Source organism: Octopus bimaculoides, chromosome 4, assembly GCF_046866305.1.
Source record: "Octopus bimaculoides isolate indiv1 chromosome 4, ASM4686630v1, whole genome shotgun sequence".
NCBI lineage: Eukaryota > Metazoa > Mollusca > Cephalopoda > Octopoda > Octopodidae > Octopus > Octopus bimaculoides.
In genome coordinates this window covers 43,775,806-43,796,982 of record NC_142931.1, presented here as the reverse complement: position 1 = coordinate 43,796,982, position 21,177 = coordinate 43,775,806, and the positions used below count along the sequence as shown (strand labels likewise).

At 33.9% G+C, this 21,177-nt stretch overlaps 1 protein-coding gene across 4 annotated transcripts in view; it reads left to right on the top strand.

Annotated features, from left to right (window-relative positions):
• Positions 1–21,177, top strand: part of LOC106874000 (fermitin family homolog 2) — a 105,967-nt gene that overhangs the window by 36,053 nt on the left and 48,737 nt on the right. For 3 of the 4 annotated variants that reach the window (XM_014921553.3, XM_089350664.1, XM_014921554.3), the window contains exon 3: positions 5,810–6,043. In XM_014921553.3, the coding sequence (XP_014777039.1) occupies positions 5,810–6,043 (234 nt within the window). Of the gene's footprint in view, positions 1–5,809; positions 6,044–20,403; positions 20,668–21,177 lie in introns of those variants that run through there. The other variant, XM_089350665.1, reaches the window with a different exon arrangement.

Genomic DNA, 21,177 nt, shown 5'->3' with positions numbered 1-21,177 from the left:
TCTGCTCAACCCTGATTGAGCAGGCTTATGTTCTGCTATGGCCATCTTTTCCTTATCTAGTGTCACATTCTCTTCCAAAGTATGGTGTAATTTGAAGATCTGGTGACTGTTTCTAACAGTTTTTCTATTTGGTAAAGAGTGCTGACTTAAAGATATTAGACCATATCTGATAAGATTGACCACTGATATCGGGCCCAAATACATGGAAAGATGTGTGTGGTGCATTGCTGTGCTTGAGAAGACACACCCACCACAACAGGAATGAGATCCTAAACTCAAGGTGCTATGTAAAAAGTGCTGGTGCCACTTAAAAGAAAAAACACTGTTACCACATAAAAAACACCCAGCACAAACTGTAAAGTTGTTAGCATTAAGAAGGGCATCCAGCCATAGAAACCAAGTCAAAACAGACTATGGAACCTGATGTGGCCCCTGGCCTTATCAATTTCTGTCAAGCTTTCCAACTCACGCCAGATATAAAATGATATACACTTCCATGAAAATTGTATCTTAAGTTTACAGTGATCCATTATTTAACCTTTCAGATAAGTCTGTGAAATGTAATGCACATTTCACATTGTTTTAAATTTATCCTGCACTATTTTGTAGCTTCAAGATTTCCATATTATTTTTAGAATGACATTGTAGGGAGGTGCGAATTTAGGCTGGGTTTACTTGGTTTAAATGCTAAAAGCTTAAAAGGAAAAAGTGCTATAGTGCATGAGTTTCAGGCTAAGAAATATATCTAGATCATTTCAGCCTAACATTGTTAAAAAATACTTTCAAAATCTCATAACTTGTAAGATTGTTTTATCTCTTGCTCTCCTTTTTTCTCTGCCCCTGAACCTTTCTTCTCTTACTCACCTACCTCATATATATATATATATATATATATATATATCAATTTAACCTTGTTTAATGACCTATGTACATTTTGATCCTAGGTTAATATCCTAAGTTAACAACACTACTTACTTTACTATATAACGGTTTTCTTAACCGATATTGTATGCAGTGTCAATGTTTCATGTCATTACAACCTGTTTATACACATGTAATTTAAGGACAACTATTAATGCTGTCTGTTATTTACTGTCTGCTATGAATTAATCAAATCTGACCCTGAAGAGATATAATATTCCATTTTTTATCAGACAAGAGTGAGTCAGGATATTGCATCGAAATGTACATAGGTCATTAAACAAGCTTTTATGATGGATCACGTTATAGCTCTTATTTAAATTGATATGCACACAAAATTGTATGATTAACAACCTTTCGTATGAGAATTTTGCTACGTACAATATTTTTACCAAATATTTGGTTGAGATCTAAAAATACACACACACACACACAGATATATATATATATATATACATATATATATATATAAAGTTGCCTGCCTGTTATTTTGCTGATAATTTCAAACTTTTGTAAAACCTATTGGAAACAGACATTGAAAAAAGAAAACAAAACAAAAACCAAAACTGGTTCTCAGAGTTCAGTTTGCTCTCATGATGTTGCAGCTCGATATCTAAACTGTTTGTCTATGCTAACATTGTTTCAACTAGCACATTTTTTTTCCCCCCATGTTGTAGAGTTAATTCTCCTGTTATGGTCTATTTGGCAGAAGACCATTATTGGCTTGAAATAATATCTTGCAGGAAACCTCATAAACAGAATGCTTTTCAATGAAATGATTTAACTCTTGTTTCATACACAGATATATTTGTAGCCATTGTAATTTATTGCTTTCTGACTTTGGGAAGAATGTTTAGTATTATATAAACTTTTATGTGGTTCTAAATTTTATTTAATGGTGTGATATTTTGATGTATTTGGTTATTGCTAAAATATGGTAAAATGTTGCACAAAATACTTTGCAATATTTAGCTGCCTTTATGTTCTGTGTTTGAATTCTGCCAGTGGATAACTCTGGTTTTCAGCTCACTGAAAAAAAAAAGTCCCTAAGCATGGCTTAGCGGCTAGGGTGTTGGACTTGTAGTCATAGGATTGTGGCTTTGATTCCTTGACCAGGTGATGTTGTGTTCTTGAGCAAAACACTTCATGTTGCTCCAGTTCACTCATCTGGTAAAAGTGAGTAATCCTTCAAAGGACTGTCCTGTCCAGGTGTGGAATATATATACACCACAAACTGGGAAATGGACCCTATGAGTCCACATGATGCGGGAACCATCTTTGTCTTTTTATATATATCCTGAATCGAGCATGGTTTTAATGATTATGTCCTTCCTCTAGAATTGGTGACTTGATGTTGATGTATGAGCTCAGTAATGGGCACAGTTGTGACTGTGTGGTTGAGAAGTTTGCTTCACAACCATAGGGTTTTGGGTTCAGTTCTGCTACCTGGCATTTGGACCAAACTGTTGCTTTGTGAGTGTATTTGGTAGACAGGTGTGCATGAAACTTGATATTTTACTTGGCACTGACAGAAATAATTGAGTCGTTTATATTATGATCAGTTGTTCTGTGTTTTTGAAGTTTTGTGAAATAAATGTCCCTTGGAAACCAAAGAAACTATTGGTGATAGGAAGAGTACTTGGTTATAAAACCAATTCCCATTTAAGCTACACTAGCATGGTAAAAGGGTTATATTGCTTTGTGTTCTGAATTCAAGTCTTGCCCAGGTTAACTCTGAACTACACCTTAGGATTGCTATACCTCATCATTAGCCAGCAATGGCTTCCTTCTTACCTTTGTCTTGCACTCATCATGGCCATCCTTACATATCCCTGATAGCCATCTCTGACACTGTATATCTTATTCACCATGCATGTCATTTCTCTATTTTCTGATAGATCTGCAGTTTAATTATACAGCTGCTCTCCACACTTCTTGTACTGCTACTTATTACCTCCTCCTTAAGTCTCTCGTTTCTTTTCACATCCATCCACTGATATCATTGACCACACCTCCACACCTGTTCCATTCAGTATATTCATTCTACTCCATCTCCAATCTGTTACTCTTCTTTCACACTTGTGAATTTAGCTACCCCACTTCTTGATCTCCTGTTGACTGTGTTTGCTTTGCAACCATGTGGTGTCAGTCTCATTGTTACTATGTGGAACCATGGGTGGCCAGCCAATGTATTGTGAATGAATTTGGTAAAGGGAGACTGCAAGAAGCCTCAGTGTGTTTATGCATGTATTTTGCTAAATGTGCATTGTGTTGATATTCTGTTTGTCATCGCTTCAACAATATGGTGATAATGTTGCCATTCCTTATTCACATGACTAGTTGTTGTGCACTTTCAAAGACCCCTGAGATTAAAATCCCTTACAAAACGGTTAAAGATTGATTCACAACGGGGGAAAGCATCTGACTATAAAATCCTTCCCCAGATAATTCTACCCTCTGTCATGCTACCATTGGAAAATATGTAAGAGAGAGAAAAACGATGTACTTAACTTTTCTTTCAAATGTAATGGTTTTCTGTAAGCTTGACGTAGCATAAAAAGAGAAAAATTTAATACAAAGAAGTATAGTTAATTTTATTTAATATTTCATGGCTGTAGTCTTCCAATATTTTCATATTAACTACTTCTTCTGTCCATGGGAACATAATCTTTTCTGTCTGGCACTGCAGTGAAGTATAAATATTTCTGAGTTGATATTAAAGTTGTTGATGTTAGTAAATTCAAATATCAGAAGATAATTTTTCAGACCACAGATAATAATGGCAATAATGGAATAAACCAGAACAATAGCTGACTGTCAAGTCACATTATCATGTGCATTTTCAATGCTGTTATTATTTGTTAATTTTGCATTCATTTTGTTTATATTTCCCTCACTCTACATATTTGTTTGTATAGGTTGGCGGTGAAACTTTAACAGCAGAAATCTTGTATCACCCATTTACATACACATTTATGCACAATTGTGTCAGTTTTTACGTGACTGTTCTGCAAACTCTTACTTTACTATATTGTCAGTTCAAAACAAAACCTTCTGACTAATTCAGATTACAAGGAAACCCTGCTACCGTGCATGCGTGCGTGCGTTAGAGAAAATATCATGTTTAGAGAATGGTTTTAGAAACTTGTTTATTCTGTGTACAAATTCTTACAATAATTCATTTTCTATACCAGAAAATTGTTTACTTTCACAGTTGGCTGTAGTAAAAAGCTGGACATTTTTCTTTCATTCTTACTCGAGTCCTTCCCTGACAATGACTAAGTTTGGATTGTAACTTACAAACTATTAAAACAGTGCTTTTATTATCCATGAATGACTAATTGTCTGCCTAGATTGTTTATTTGGTAGTATCTTGTTTAATTAGACTTCATTCTACCTTTTCTTTTAATGCTGCAAGCCTTTATAAGCTAATTTAACTTTTATAAACAAGCTAATTTTCTAGTACACCTACAAATTCTGACTAATTTTGGCGAAGGCCTTCCATATTCCTGTAGTATCTTGACTGTTTTGTAAAAATAAAGTTAGGTAATGTTTTTTTTAAATTTAACAAAGTAATTGTATTACCTATATCCTACTAAAACTCTGATTGTTCGCTTGCGTACTTGCTTGTCTGTAATTTAATATAGCCAAACCAGTGCATAATGGGACAATACTCCGAAAGTAAGGTACCCCTGAAATGTGAATACAAATGGAATAAAACAATTTTTGCATAAATTGGATCTTGGATTCCTGAGATACGTGGCTTTTTTGCGTACCTTCATAAATAGCCAAAATGGTGCATAATAAGAATATATAATAGTGTCAAAAGTGTTTCTATTAATTTTGTGTTTACATTATATAACAATTCCTTCTGTATTTTTCTAAGTGTGCACATATGCTATAAATAAATGTTCTTACTGGAGTTCAAGTTTATCCTGGAAGTTCTATTTCTATTAGATGCTGTAAATAATCAAAACCTTAAACATGAACTCATAAACCAGACCTATGATAAACCGCACAAATGAATTGAAATATTTAACTGAATCCTCATAAAATTAACTTTTATTTCAATGCAATGTTGAAATTGGTTTCAATGTTTTATAACCTGAACCGTCAGTGACCCAACGGGTCATGGGTAGTCTAGTTATAGAATTATTTTGTGATGCAAACCAGGTTTGAAACAGATTTTTAAAAACGATTTTAAAATAGTATTTTAAACCATTGTTTAATCAAGGATTTGCTGATGTTGTGGGTTTATTCTTTTACTTATTTGTCATTTGATTGTGGCTATGCTGGCGCACCACTTTGGATGGTTTTAGTTGAAGAAATTGACCTCTGGACATATTTTCAAAGCCTAGTACTTAATCTATCGATCTCTTTTGCCAAATTAATTTATGGGGCCCATGAGCACACCAACACTGTCAAGCAGTGATGGACAAACACAAGAGTTTCTTTCAGTTTCTGCCTACCATATCCACTTACAAGGCTTAGGTCAGCTTGAGGCTACAGTAGATGACACTTGCCCAAGGTGCCATGCAGTGGGACTGAACCTGGAACTGTGGTTGGGAAGCAAGCTTTTTACTACATAGCCACGCCTGTTTACCAATTTGTGGTTGGCGTTAGGAGCCGTAGAAACCATGCTGAAACAGATAGGGAGCCTTGAATAGTCCTTCAGCTGGTCAACTCCTGTCAAACTGTCCAACCTATGCCAGCATAGAAAACAGGCAGTAAGTGATAGTGATGGTGCAATACTTGGTATTTCCAAGATACCATATACATGGAGTTCTTGTAGGAAGTTTACTTGTAACATTTATTGATCATGTATTTCAAATTATATTGCTCAGTTGTAATTTTTAAACCTGAATTTTTTTTCTTTTTCCTTTTTCAGATATTGCATTAGATTGGTCTGATCATGGAATATGGTGGCCAGCACGGAACAGATGGCTTAATCGTACTCGATCCACATTGGATCAGTATGAAGTTCAAGCTGATGCAAAACTGGAGTTTACTCCTATGCACAAACCGCTTCAGATACAGCTGCCAAACTTGAGCATCATTGAGCTTCCTGTGGATTTTTCTTGTAATGTTTTTGGAGCTGTTATCCAAATATGTAAAAAATGTGGTAAGTTTGAAAATATTATATAATTTTAGATTGATATATAAGGCGGTGAGCTGGCAGAATCCTTGGCACGCTAGGCAAAATGCTTCGCATGTCTAGTTTGAGTTCAAATTCCTCCGAGGTTGACTTTGCCTTTCATCCTTTCGGTGGGGGTCAATAAAGTAAGTGCCAGTTGAGTATTGGGGTCAGTTTATTGCTGGCCTTGTGCCAAAATTTGAAACTGATATATAAATGAATATAAGCCACTTCAGAACATCAGATTGCAATTGCATTATACTCTCTAGTCTTGTGGTTTAGACTGAAGCCAGTCCTGGTCCAGGAGACATTCCATCCCATCTATTTATTCAGGTATGTGAATGGAAGCAACATAGAGAGGACCTTTCATCTTGATTTTGCCAAGGACAAGATAACTTGTGTAGGAACTGTTAAAATCCATGCTGTATGCTTTGTAAAGTGGTTGATATTTGGAAACGCATCCATCCATAGAACCGATACCAAAAACAGTTGATCAAGACATAGTCTCTGGCATCTTTAGAAGAGTAATAATTATAGATAAGAATTGACATGCACGGAGATGATCTAAGCAATCCATACCAACATGCATAGCAAACTTAAAAGGTGATTGTAAAAATTTTTTCCCCATGTTGACATGGGATTTATTATTGTTAGATATCCCTTTTCTACAAATTCCATCCAGCCCATGCAAGCATTGAAAAGTAGACAATGGAAAATAATGATACACACCTGTGGATATATTAATGTTGTCTGGAAGATATCCTATTTTCTTTCTTAGGAAATGTTGGTTTTGTTTTTCTTTGAATGTTTAACAGTAAAATTGATAAATTATCTGTCAGGTGATACCATAAGTTTTCAAATCCCGATAATGACTTCAAATAATTTGCCATTCCAATGACATTAGTAAATGTATAAAGAAAATAGAAAAATGGACTTTCTAATGGAAAAAAAAAGAACAAAATGATTTGACTTTTACAGTTCATTTGATATTTCAATTTGAAAGAGAATGAGTCAGTAATTAACAATTATTTCACTAATTTATAACAAAAATAAAATATTGAATTTCAAAATGGGCAACATTTGAGCAAAGCGATTTCAAGAATAGCATTAACAAATATCATTTTCTTAAAGATTGTAAAAATATTTCTTGGAAATTAAAAAGATAATCTTTCTTCATAACAGTATCACTTCAACTAGAAATATATTTCAAATTTGCCTCCCGATAAATGATATAGAAATGAAAGTAGTTTACTGTAATGGACAAAAGTTAAAATATTTTAACCCTTTATATGTTTTGCCAGATCCAGTCTCTCACACCTATCTCCCAATGTCATTTTGAAAATAGTTATCATTGAAATCTCAAAGCTACAAGATAATTTTGATTAATTCAAAACTATATGAACAAGAGCACTCAGAGAGCACAAACCTCCACCAAAGCAACACCGTCTTCTCAAGGATTAGCCAGAGATGATTTTTAAAATGAGAGCATCTGAAATAAACTTGACTGCTCTCACAAATGAGAATACTAAAAATGAACCCGATTGCTCTCAAAAATTAAGTTAAAAAACAGGAAAAATAATCCAGAATCTTTTTCTGGTATTGGATCAATTCCGAAATCTAATCAGTTTGTGCCAGTCCCAAGGCCCAACATCCCTGAAAGTTTCATCCACATCCATCCAGTAGTTCTTGAGATAGCTTGTTTACAGGCACAGATGCAACTGAAAACAATACTTCCACCTTCACTAAGGCAGAGGTAATAAAGATTATACTGGAGAGTAGTTCTCTTCCTTATCATCGCTTAACATCTTCCTTTGCTGGCATGGGTTGGACAGTTTGACAGGAGCTGGTCAGGCAGAAGCCTGCATCATGCTTCTGTGTCTGTTTTGGCATAGGTTTTACAGTTTGATGAGCTTCCTAACACTGACTACCCCCCACAGAATGTTAAAAGGTTAGTGGAGGTAGGGTGTAGTGTTTTATGTCTGTAAGTATTAGCAGCATAGCTGAACTTTCACTGACCAAGAAATGAAACTGGTTGTGATTTCAGCTTGATAAAATTTTACTTTCATTTTTCATAGTGTTGGAGGTGATCAGTTACACTTTTGATACACTAGAACTGTGTAATGGTATTTATAAAATTCGTAATCTTGTTCAAATTTTATCCCTCTTGAATGCTTAGCTTTTATAAGTACTTAGTAAAATATAAGATTCTTACACTTGTAAGTTAGTCTTTACTATTTTACATGAATGTTTAAGACCATCTTAGTAACTATTCCAGTTGAACAGTTCGCTTTTTAATTCACATTAATGTTTTAAAGTGACGAAATGCTACTACCATCTCAGTTGTCCAAAATGTGACTGTTTTACTGATTACTGTTTTTCTTGCCTTATCTTATTAATTACTCTTGGTTAAACCCCTATTACCAATTAATCATTAAAATTCTTCACATACCAACTTCAGTAAATTGGAGGCGCCATTGATTATCCCCAGATCAATGCACTAATCAGACAGACCTAGCATAATAGATGTCTCCTCCCTCCCCCTCTCTCTCTCTCAACAAACTAATTAACCAATTTGCAATACTTGAGTTAATTATTCTTAATAACATAACATTGTTGTTTCTGCCAGTAGATAAGCCCTCATCATGTGTATGAGTCTGTCGGTATGGCGTTTCTCTGCAAGCAATTATTTACATTGATAATTACAGTGTTTTTATTAGGATCAGTTTTTTGTTCATTAATACTAGCCATAGCACACCTACATACAAGAAACTCACATACAAATATTCTTGAATACTACACTCAACAAATCTGTATGTCATTTACACATGTAACAGCCCTGACCTTTGTACTTATTGCCATATGTCCAACTTTCAAAAATAGCCTCAATTACTTGAACCATCTGACAGTTTTTTTTTTAATGAATTGCTTTTTTTAATTTTTGACCAGATTAAAAAAAAAAGACAATTGTTTTTAATCTGTGATGTCCAGACTTTATACTGGTGCATTTGGCACAGAAAGAAATTGCCAAAATATATTAGCTTTATTAATTTATTTAGACAGTAATTTCCAGATACAATATAATTTGTGTTGTAAAACAGATTTGAGGACTGGAACCTGGTTGAAAATAAGATCATTGAATCAAATTTGCATTATTTTAGATGTAAATATATAATTAGCTAATTTGCACATGTAATTAGATATTGAATTGATGGTTCTAAAAGATGGTTTAGTATAAGAAACATGCTCATTGGCACTTACAGAACTTGAGATTTCATTTATGCATATTAATTAGCTGAACTTTTTTTATTATCTCTATATTTGTGGATGAAATTTTTACTGGAAACTGTGTTTTGCAAGTGTTGTACAAATGTACAATAAATTCTCTTGATTTCTTTATAATTTGTAAAGCTTGTGGAAAGTACTATACTTGATGAGCATTTTGTTGATTTATGGATCAAGTTTTAAAAATCACAAAGAATTTTTTTTCTCTTTTGTTGTTAAATTGCGTTTAATGGTAGGTTTTGCTTTATTTTGAAAGAATTTAAATTGTAACTCTAGAATATATCTAATACATTTTTAAAATCCAAATTTAGATATATTGCTGAGATCTTTTTAAAAGGCAACCAGTTTTATGGATTCTTAATATATTCGAATTTTTGGTATGCTATATTCTAGTGTTTTATCTGTCATTAATCTTTTTCTTCAAGCTCTGCTGACATGAATTTATTTTAACAATGACTTGTTGATTAAGTCTGTGTGTGTATATACACATGGTAATTTTTACAAGATATCTGCTCATTTTTCTAGTTACCATGTTTATCAGTCAGTCTGGCTTCAAGTTATATAGATTCATATTTCTATATTTCTTATTTTATCATTTTAGTATTGTTACTTAATATCATGACTTATTAATATTCATCACTTGACAAGTGTAATGGACTATATTGCTTCATACTTAACTCTATAGTCCCTTATCGCAAACATTGCATTATCGGTTTTTCTTTCTCATTATTAATGCAGATTACTAGTAGAATTGCTTATTGAACCAGTTCATATAAACATTGAGTTGTCACATTTTCCTGAGGTTGATGATTGTCCATGGAGTGTCTAATGACATTTTTATCTATTTCCAACTGAGACAAGACAGATCTTTTAACCTCTACTAAGTTATACTATATGTGTCAATCTCAGAAACTGAAACTCAGCATCATTGAAAAATCTCTATCAGAAACATGCTTCCTATGCATTTTAATAGAACTTGTTTAACAAAGGCAGAAGATTGAACTTATAGCTATTAATTACTATTTGACATTTTGCTATTGTAGCTGCAGTGGACATTTCTTTTGTTGACTGCCTACATTGAGATCGATAGATTATGTGGAAAGCTTTTAATAAGGTCTTCCTAATTTCAGACATTGGTCAAGGCGTTTCTTTCTTTTGTTAGATTAAGCGAATAAACACACTGGACTGCTTACTTATTGGTCATGAGTTCAAATCCATTACATAGATCTTATTTTGGAGTAGAATCCTTTATTCTGCATTACCTTAATTCAGGTATTAGACATACCAGATATCCTTGATAAATTATACACAATGTAGTCTATTCAAGATTTAGTTTAGAATTTTTTATACCATGAAACTAGAGATAAGGCACTGATACCTAAAAACTCCCCAAGATTTGCCATTTGCTCTAATCTACAAAATTACTTTACAATAATGTAGATAGGTCTTAGGTTATCATTGTTATTTTGTTTTTGAACAGGTTTTGCGAGGATTTTGAGCTGAAACTATGTTGAAACTGGTATTGTTATATTTAGGCAGAATCATAATGAATACAGCTTATAAACACACCAATTATTGTTTGCCTCTATTTCTTCTATTTTTCCAAATAGTTGTTGCTTGTCTATATTTCTCAATTTCTTATCACATCAACCTGTGGCCTTTTCAGCGGGTGTATATTTTCAAATGCTTCATTTAACTAATTTTACTGTAGTTACATCTCCATCGTAGTGTGTAAGCTGATGACATTTTTGCTTCCTTTTGTTGCCTACATAAGGGGTATGTGATGTGTGGTTTTGACCTTAGTTGTTTTTAGACATATTCTTACTCAATATTGTAGTGGTGGGTTGGGGATGGGATATTATACCACTCATTCTTTATATTATGTGAATGAGATCTTTTTAGACATCCAAAATACCCATCATTATGGCAAATCACGAGAGCTATACAGGAAATAAACCCCACTCACACACTTGATATAAAGGACTGGTGTAGCAACTCACCCCTGGAGTCATATGGAGTAGGATAAAATAAGTCTAAATGGCTAAGGTCAACCAATGTGTACACAAGCATGCACACTCATTGTTTTCTATGTTGGCAACAACAAAAGAAAGCAAAGTAAATAAACAGTAAAACATCAGTTCACATTCTTACTATAGAGATGTAACAATAAAATCGGTGAAGTCAAGCATTTGAAAATGCACCAATTGAAAAAGCTACAGGCTGATGTGATGAGAAATGTTTGGGAATATAGACATCTGCTTTTAATAAAGAGATATACAGACAAACAACTGGTGAATATGTTTATGCTTTATTAGTTATGACACTTTTGAAATAAAACATTTTTCTATTGTTTTATCTTTAGAATTCCTGTGTATATATTGGACATTAGGTATGTCTTTATTAGAATCTAGAAACAGCTGTGAAGGGAGTTTATATATAATGTCCTAATTCACATTTTCAGTTTCGTGCATTTTATAGGTGAAAAATTCAAGAAACCAAACCTATAAGATCTGTAAAGTTATTTTGTTCAATGCCTGTCTTGCCTGTAGTTTACTTAGATCAGGGGTTGATGAACTAGAGTAAATTACCCAAGTGGACAAAAAATTAAATTCTTTGGGGTAATGAGGACTCATTAGTCAGAAGTAAAATTATATAAGAATTGTTTTCCTTGTTACAAGTTTTTTTTCTTTTTTTTTTTTTATGGCAATGCTGCATCTGTCCATTTTGAACTACAAACAATTTACTCTGGTTTTTACAGTTGTAATTCCTGAAATACTATTCTGATCTTATGGTACACAGATCTTTTTCTGAGTATTTGACAATACGTGATGGTTCTACATTAAGCTGAGGAACCCACCTCAAAAAAAAAAAAAAAAAAAAAAAGACTGTCAACCCTTGAAGCAGTTCAATGAACTTCAGTTTTAACATTGCTTACTGATACTGAAGTACTTTTCTTTCACTTGGTTTTATTAAAGCAATATAGCCATTCGTTGGAAGTTAGACATGGTTACAAATTCTATTTATTGCTTTTAAAACATGAAGTATTTAAGCTTAGGCCATCATTTTGAAATTGTGCACTCCAGTTCACTTTAAAAAAAGTCTCATTAAATGGAATGTGGAGGTGTGTGTGTGTGTGATAGAGATGGACTCACTGGTAAGAAAGAATATAGAAAATAGACTTCACTAAGCTTAATTTAATGGTGCTCTATCAAATTTGTAACCCTGATCAATTTACTTTGTTTAAATGTGAAATTAAGTAGTCATACTGTAAGTAACCTCCCTGACATTTTTTGTCTATCCTGTTAAATCTTGTCAACTTTGAACTAAGTATTAGGATTTGAGTTCTGATGACATTTCTATGAGTGTAAAATGGGTTCAGTTCCTTTTTGGATATTTTCTCTGAATATTCATTTTTTGTAAATGATCTTCAGGGTCAAGATTTAATTTTGCCTAATCTTCGTCTACATCTCATTTTACTCTTGTTCCTTATTTCAGTAGATTTAATCTGTCTCACAATTGAACACCACCATGGCCTTTCTATGCTTTTAACAGTCTGCTCTGTTGCAAGAATTTGGTCTAGGTCTTATGTTAGAGGTAACCTTATCCCCTCAACTCTTTAGGATCTAAATCAGCCATATCTGGCCAAAATATTATCCCTGTTTTATGTTCAAACTGTCCAGATCCACCCTTTTCAATCTACCTTACAATGTCATTCCAAAATTAAAACCAACACATCATTGAAATCTTGAAGCTATGTGATAATGCATAATTCAAAACAATGTGAATATGTATTACATTTGACAGAATCTGAATGCTAAAGGTTTTAAAGTAATGAGCACAGTTTCAGTCCAAGCCAGGTGAAAGATAAAAAACAACTTTCCCACCATTCTATTTGACTGGATGGCTGCATTCTCGTTAAGTCCTGCTAGATAATTGCACCATGTTTCTGGGTGTCCAATTTTACTAGACAGCTGTACAGTCTCTCTTCCTCATAAATATACTGAGCTACTGTAATACTTCTGTTTGAACTCACTGAAAGTTAATGAGTTAACTATTTCAGTGGAATTCAAATACTCTCAAAAGAGAACACTTGTGTACAAATCACAATTTTCCATTTCTGATTTAATTTCAGAGATTACAGCAAAAATTGTAACTTGGAAGTATGGAGGTAATATGATGAATATGGCTAAAACTAAGCTATTAATTACAGTATTTTTCTCTAGAGATAAGTTCTTTTGCAAGGAAAGCTGCTTCTTTTAAAATGGGTTAATTTGCAGGATGTAATGGAGTTCTTATCAGCAAAATCACTTTCAGAATGCAGAAACAGTTCTGATGATTTAACTATGTTCAACAAAGAAAAAAAAAACAAAAAAGCACACACTCATTTATATGCTTGAATACACATTATGTACACAAGATTTGTAGATGTAAAAAAAAAAAAAAAAAAAAAAAAAAGTGCATTACCAGTTTCAACAATATCCATTATGATAAATGTCCGGATACATACAGCTGAATGGTGTTTTGGAATATAATTTTAGCAGTAAAGAAAATACATTACTTGGAAAATGCTGCATCATTCTGTATACTTTTGTTGCCTTTCTATTTGTTCAGCTGAACATATTTATCAATACTATCAGTGGAATTTGTACAGGTCATTACTGTGAAATGACTTTGCGTTTGTTTGCATATTTCATCAAAGTTACGCTTGGTAACTGCAAGCAAAAGGAAAAAGCCCAGAACAACTGATGTAGTTTTACACACATGTTAATGTGCATGTGGTATGTTCCAGTAAAAATGATGTGCATTTCTTTATTCAGCTAAAATAACCATGGATGAATGATAGAAGACTAATCAGTTTACATACTGTATTGTAGTCATTTTGACTGGGCATTGTGACAGCATTTGGAAATAGTTTTGCAAAATGAATCTAAGTTTAATAGTATACCATATTCCTAAGTGATATAGATTTAGAATTGATGGCTTAACCAATTTTTTAAGCATCTGTTAGTAAAAACTAAGATAACAATGAAGTCATACTTTCTAAGTTGGCTTGGTGCTGCTCTTTCAATATCAATTTAATCTATTTCCAGTATAAGCTGTAGTTTCTATCTTAATGACATTATCGCTTGCCTCTTTCTTTATTGACCCGTATTGTTTGATTCTCCCTTCTAGCCAAATTTCTGTTTGCTTGCTCTTGTAGTGTAAAACTTTGCCCCATATTATAGATGTTAATTTAACACTTGTGCTGAAAAAAAGGCTCTATTTGAAGCACACCTTGTCCCAAGCATTTTGGATAAAAGAATTATCAACCCTGTGTGTTATATATATATATATATATATATATATATATATATATTATATATATCTCGTTTTAACATCCACTTTTCTGTCTGCATGGAATTCATTTAGGCAGATTTCTACAGCTGGATGCTCTTTCTATTGCTGAATCTAACCTGTTTCCAAAGCAGCTAATATTTTCACATGGCTGGACAGGTTTTCATGAAACATTAGAAATGAATGACACTGCTTGTATGAGAGACTCGTTTATAGTTGTCATGATATATCACAATAAGACACATAAACTCCCCTACATGTACACACACACATACATGCACTCAGTGGATTTTCAATTTCTATCTAATGAATCCACTCAAAGATTTAGGCAGCCCAGGGCTATGGAAGAAACAAAGCCTTGTGGATGAATTTGGAAGATAGAAATTTGAAGAAGCCTAGATTTGTGTGTGTGCATGCATGTGCATGTCTTACCCTCCCATCATTGCCATGACATTATGTAATGGTTGAATATGATGAGCATCACCATCATTAAGCGATGTTCGTTCAGTTTTCTGTGAAAAACATGTTTGGCCTTGAGGAAATTGTACCTTACTTGGAAACAATTCTATCTGACCCATGCTTGCATAGAAAAGGGGAGGTTAAGATGATGATGGGTTTGTCCAATGATTTTAATCATTTTTCAGACAATAGGATAATATTTGAAGATTGGCTATTTCTTGTAGGTTGAGTAACCCCTGCATAGAAGCTTCCTTCATTTGTTTTCAGTGGAGTAAGCATGTTCAAGCTAATCCCTGCTTTCCTTTCAAGGATAGCATCCTTATGGTGCAAATGTTACCTTTACACGGGTATGTGAATGCTTTCAACATGGGTCCCATAACCCTCAGATCAATGGTCTAATCTAATGTTTCTGTAACTCTAGAAATGGTGCCCTCACCACATTAGAAAGATTGGCTTGCAGCCTGACTTAGTGATTTTTACATGGTGGAATGAGGAAGTATGTTGGGAAGGAAATTCTGGAGAAATTAATTTGTGGACCATGATTAAAAATTGTTATTATGAGTTGGGTTTGGTGGGAAGGTCATGTTGAAAGATGATATATGATGAATACCTATATGGTTGGGAAAATTTAATTTCTAGATCATTAAGAGATTTAGAGGTGAGGGCTTTGGGTAGTAGTGACTTGATAAATGTAGGTGCAAAAGTGGGACTGGCAGAGAAGTTGGTCTTTCATTTAGTTGAAATTAAATGATCCAGTGGTGAATGTGGGGTGGAAACCTCTGGAGAAAAGTTATAACCAACCTTCAAGTCTATGTAGAATATAACATTGAAGAATGTGCACCTGTATTAGATTTTACGTATTCTACACATCAAGTCAACTTGATAACAAAACGTACATAAAATTACAATTTATCTCATGTTGCAGCAAAATACAAACCTTTTGATATGGTCTTTACTATCAGTTCAAAGCTTTTGGAAACAAACCAACAAAATAAATTGCTAACAGTTTCCAATGAAAATGGGGAGAAAGAAAATAGACTGTACATGATGTATAATTAAATTTTGTGTATTTCACATAGTTCAGGTGTGAATTTTGCATGTTTGTATACATAGATGTACATGCTTCTTTATGTAGTGCTTTAAATATTTGATACATGCATGCCTTAATATTGCTTCTTATAGCTCACCATCATAAACTTCTGTAATTTTTCCTCATTTTTTGGTCCATTTAATTTCATATAGAAACTTTGATAGTGTCTTTTTGTCACTTTATTTATGAGCACAGCAAGCACATAAAGAATTTAAGTTGTCAAATAGAATAGGATTAGGTTTTATTTTGTCTACCTACATTTTTCTTGATAAATTCTAACATTTAGCTTTATATACAATTCATTTATTTTGGTTGTTTAGAAGCATATTTTTCATATGCTAACATAATTGAAATTATTTTCATTCTTCTGGTAATTGTTTTTATAGCTGGATGCTCACTGTAAATTTGTGTAGAGGATTGCACTTGTCTGTCAGCCTAGTTATGCAGAATGAGAGCACAGTCCAATGGTTGTGATTAAGAACTCAACACTTCACTACACTGAATTGATAGTTGTTTCAGAGTACATCAAAAGGCGTACTAATAATGTATTTGAAAGATTGTGCAAAATAAGCACCTAAAGGAGGAAAAAAATAGAAATTCTTTCCATTTTTCTTCAGTATTGATTTCTTGCATAAAGCAGATGGACCCAGATTTGAAGGCAAAGAGAATTGAGGTTGTGTAACATTCATACCATTTTAAAAATTCTTATCAACAGAAGTGTAGTTATAACAGAAGAGAAATTTGCAACTCCTTTCACCCAATGTTTATTTCTGCTGGGGATAAAAATGCTTTTGTGTTTTGTTGCTAAAATCTTTCATGTATTATCTTGTGATGCTAATATTCTATTCACAAGGTTGTTAGGTGACCTTAAACTATAGAATAACATAGTGTCATTTTAACAAATGAACTGAATTTGTAAACAAGCTAGAATAATCTGTAACTCACTTGGTTCTGTGTCAGGCTATGCAATATGAATTACTACTGTGACTACTACTACAACTACTACTATTTTAGCTACAACTACTACAATAATTGAAATTAGAAAGTAGAGTAATTTCATCCAATTAATCAACTAGCTATTGCATTTGAGAGGCTTGTCTGGCTTCAAAGCACACAAAGACTAAATAATTGAATTGAAAAGAGCTATTGCACCAGTGTAATGTATAAAAAGAAAAATGCAGAAAAATGTCAACATTTCTGGACATCTATGGTAGTATCTGAGTAAACTCTGTACTGTGTGTGTGTGTGTGTGTGTGTGTGTGCTTCAGTATATTACTTGGCATGTGGGAGAAACAATCTCTGATATGAATGCCAAGATGGTTGAACAGATGGTAGAAATTCAGAATAGCTGCTACATCTTAGAATCTAGTTTTCTGTTTGTAAAACTCACTTTAAATCTTATGATTTACATTTTTTTTTTTAATCTCCCCTTCAAAGGTAAAATGATAAATAATTACCTGGGATCAATATAACTGATTATATTCCCTCTCCTATAAAATCACGTAAGTTTAGCCCCAGGTCAAGCTTGATTGAGAAAACTTATGATTAATGGTATATAAGCCATCACCATCTTATCCGGTAGTAGAATGGGAGAGAATATATCATGTATCCTTTTTTTCATAAGACAGTGGGGTCTGATTAGAGAGAGAGAGACTATTTCTATTAAGTTGGGTGATTTTGGACTGGCTCCATCATGAGCAAGAAATTAGGTTTTCAATATAAACCCCAATGCTAGAATAGATTCTTTATTGTTGGAGTTATTTTGTACTTCAATGTTAATATTTGTATTAATAAAATACTCATGAATTGGCTGATCAACTGTAGTTTGTTTTACAAGAATTCAGTGAAACAACAGACATGTTACACTGTATGATCACAACTGTATCAATTGCATACATTTGAGAGAATTCTGCCTCTTTTTCTATTTTTATTTTTTATTTTTTACTCTATAGTAATTAAATGAAAATAAAGTTACTGGCCTAGATAATGAAGGTTGCTAGCATGACAAAATAAAAATTGTAGACTTGTTAGAGCATTGAACAAAATGCCTGTATATTTACATATACTATTTAGATATAAAGCTTACTGAAATTGACTTTATCTTACTAACCCTAAAAGGATAAATGGGAAAGTTACAACTAAGTACTAGGTTTTTGATAAACTACTTCTATAAATGTGAATGGAATTATAATAGGTTAAGTTAGGTGCAAGTATGGTTGTATGATTGAGAAACTTGCTTGTAAACCATGCTGTTTTGAGTTCAGTCCCACTGCATAGCACCTTAGGCAAATGTCTTCTATGGCCTTGGGTCAACTAAATCATTGAGTGGATTTGGTAGATGGAAACTGAAAGAAGGTAATTGTGTGTGTTGTATATGTGGTCCCTTGTCTTGACATGGTTGTGAACAGGCAATGTTAGTTTCCAGTCATCTGTGAAAAACATGCCTGACCATTGGGGAATATTATCTTGCTTGGAAACTAGTAAGGATTGGTGACAGGATTGGATTACAAATTCTGTCTGACTTATGCACGTATGAAAAAGTGAATGTTAAAATGATAGCAATAAAAAGGTAACCATTTGAAAAAATACCATGTCTTAATTTTTTTCTCTTTTGTAATTCTAAATCTACCTTATTTTTCAATTTGTGTCTAATAGCTATTTTATTGATATTTTGGTCAGCTGATTTTCATCCAAGTAAACTTAGGTAGGAGTGGAGTCATGTGCTCTGGAAATGTGTGTGTGTGGGTATGACTTACCAAACTTGCTAGTAGTTTAGGCTACACTCTATTTATAAGAAGTTTTACCGGCTTTTTTTTTCGACAAATACTGTAGTAGTGTGTGTATGTGTGTGCCAGCACCACAGTTTAAGCATAACAAATAGCTGCAGTAACCCAATTCTAATTATATTTAAATATTTTCCCCATTGCTGTTGTACAGCTAGTGTTTGTATGGCTGCTGAAAGTGCTATCTCTTAGGAATGATTCTTCTTTGGCTTATACTGGTGCCTCTGTATGAATTTGGCAGAAATACTAAGTATGCTGTAATCATGTATAAAATAAATAAAAACTGGGGGTGGCTAACACCCTACCCAAAATGCAATTGAGGTATACTCAAAATAAATTTCCTTCAGTACACCTCTCCAGAAACCTGTGACTGTTTTCTAAATGTGTTCTTGGAGTTGGTTTTTTGTGTGAATGACCTGTGGGTGTGTTTAGTATCTAAGCTGTTTTACTGCTAGCCGCCTCCACATCTAAGTGTGATTGCTTCCTTTTTTTTTTTTCTCCACATTCTAATCTCTTCATTTTCTTAGAAATACTTACTCAACTAAATCCCCTCTTCCTTCACACAACTAGCATTCTCTTGATGAATAATGAAGAGCCAAAAAGGATGGCTACCAACCGGGAGTGGAGAGACAAACTCTTCTCTACCCAAATGTGTAGGTGTGGTGGTGTCTGTAAGAGTTTCTACTCTTAGCTTCTTTTGGTTCATAGATTATTTACGATTAACCCTTGTTGGTTTATAAACTTTTCATACAAAGGTTCCATACTTTATACGGGATCTGTCTAATGGATATTTGACATTCATATCTTTTCCCAATAGAGCAGCATATGTGAATTGACTGTAAAAAGACAATTAAGCAGTGGTAAAAAAAAAAAAAAAAGATACATCGACACATAGATTTATTTCAAAGAGTGAAGGGGTTATCGTGATGGCACCTGTGCCCAGCGTCGCCTTCCTGGCACTTGTAAGACATTTGAGCGAGATTGTCGCCAGTGCCGCTGGACTGGCTCCGTGCAGGTGGCACGTAAAATACACCATTTGAGCGTGGCCGTTGCCAGTACTGCCTGACTGGCCTTCGTGCCAGTGGCATGTAAAAGCGCCCACTACACTCTCGGAGTGGTTGGTGTTAGGAAGGGCATCCAGCTGTAGAAACTCTGCCAAATCAGATTGGAGCCTGGTGTAGCCATCTGGTTTACCAGTCCTCAGTCAAATCATCCAACCCATGCTAGCATGGAAAGCGATGATTCACTAGTAGATCATTGGCTTTATTTTATCATTTCATCCAGACAGGATTTGAACTTGGAGCTTAAACAGAAAAAAATATATTGTAAGGCTGTATCATTTCTGCTATAGGGCTTTCCTATAAGGTGTTATCCACCCCTGATTGGAACTCTCCCATATGACATGTATGCATGCTCAGTGACTTGCTTTAACAGTTGCAATCAGCTGAATGCACATTGCCAGTGACATTTGACATAATTACCCACACTCTGTGGTCAGGATTCTTTTTTTGGTTTGATGTCGGTATCGAAGGGATTACCAGACACCGGACAATACAGTGAGAGCAGCTTTCACTCACATCGTGGTATTCGATGCTGTGTACGTGTCTGTCGTGGTAAAATATGCCACTCCTTAATTGTTGCTTTGCTTTCATCCGTAGCACGAGGTAATTATGTCATTATCTGTGAAATTCGGCAACTTACAAAGATCTTTAGATAAGGCAATACTTCACCGCGAGGAGATATAAGCTTCTGCTTATTCCTGTCTGAAGTATCGTCCGATACTTCAGACTTATCGTCCGATGAATTTACTTTGTTGACATTCTTCATCGACAGTTTTTTATTCCTTTCAACCTTTCAATCAAGTCCGCCTTTCTTCCAGTAACATACTGTCCATATAATCTTAAATTATTTCTTTAACTCAGGCACAGTAAGTACTTCGATAGCTGAATCATCAAGCTGCTTTATATCCATGATAAGACGTAAAACGGAAGTTTAATTATCTACATGGAGTGCCGCCTAGCCAAGGGAGATAACCTACTTATAGGAAAGCCCTATGTCACTGATTCAATTTGTTTGTAAATATTGTCAATGCATACTTTAGTGCACAAGAAGTGTTGGATTGCTATCATTCTGTTTGAAATGTATCTGTAGCCTTTTGTGCAACTTTTGGCTTC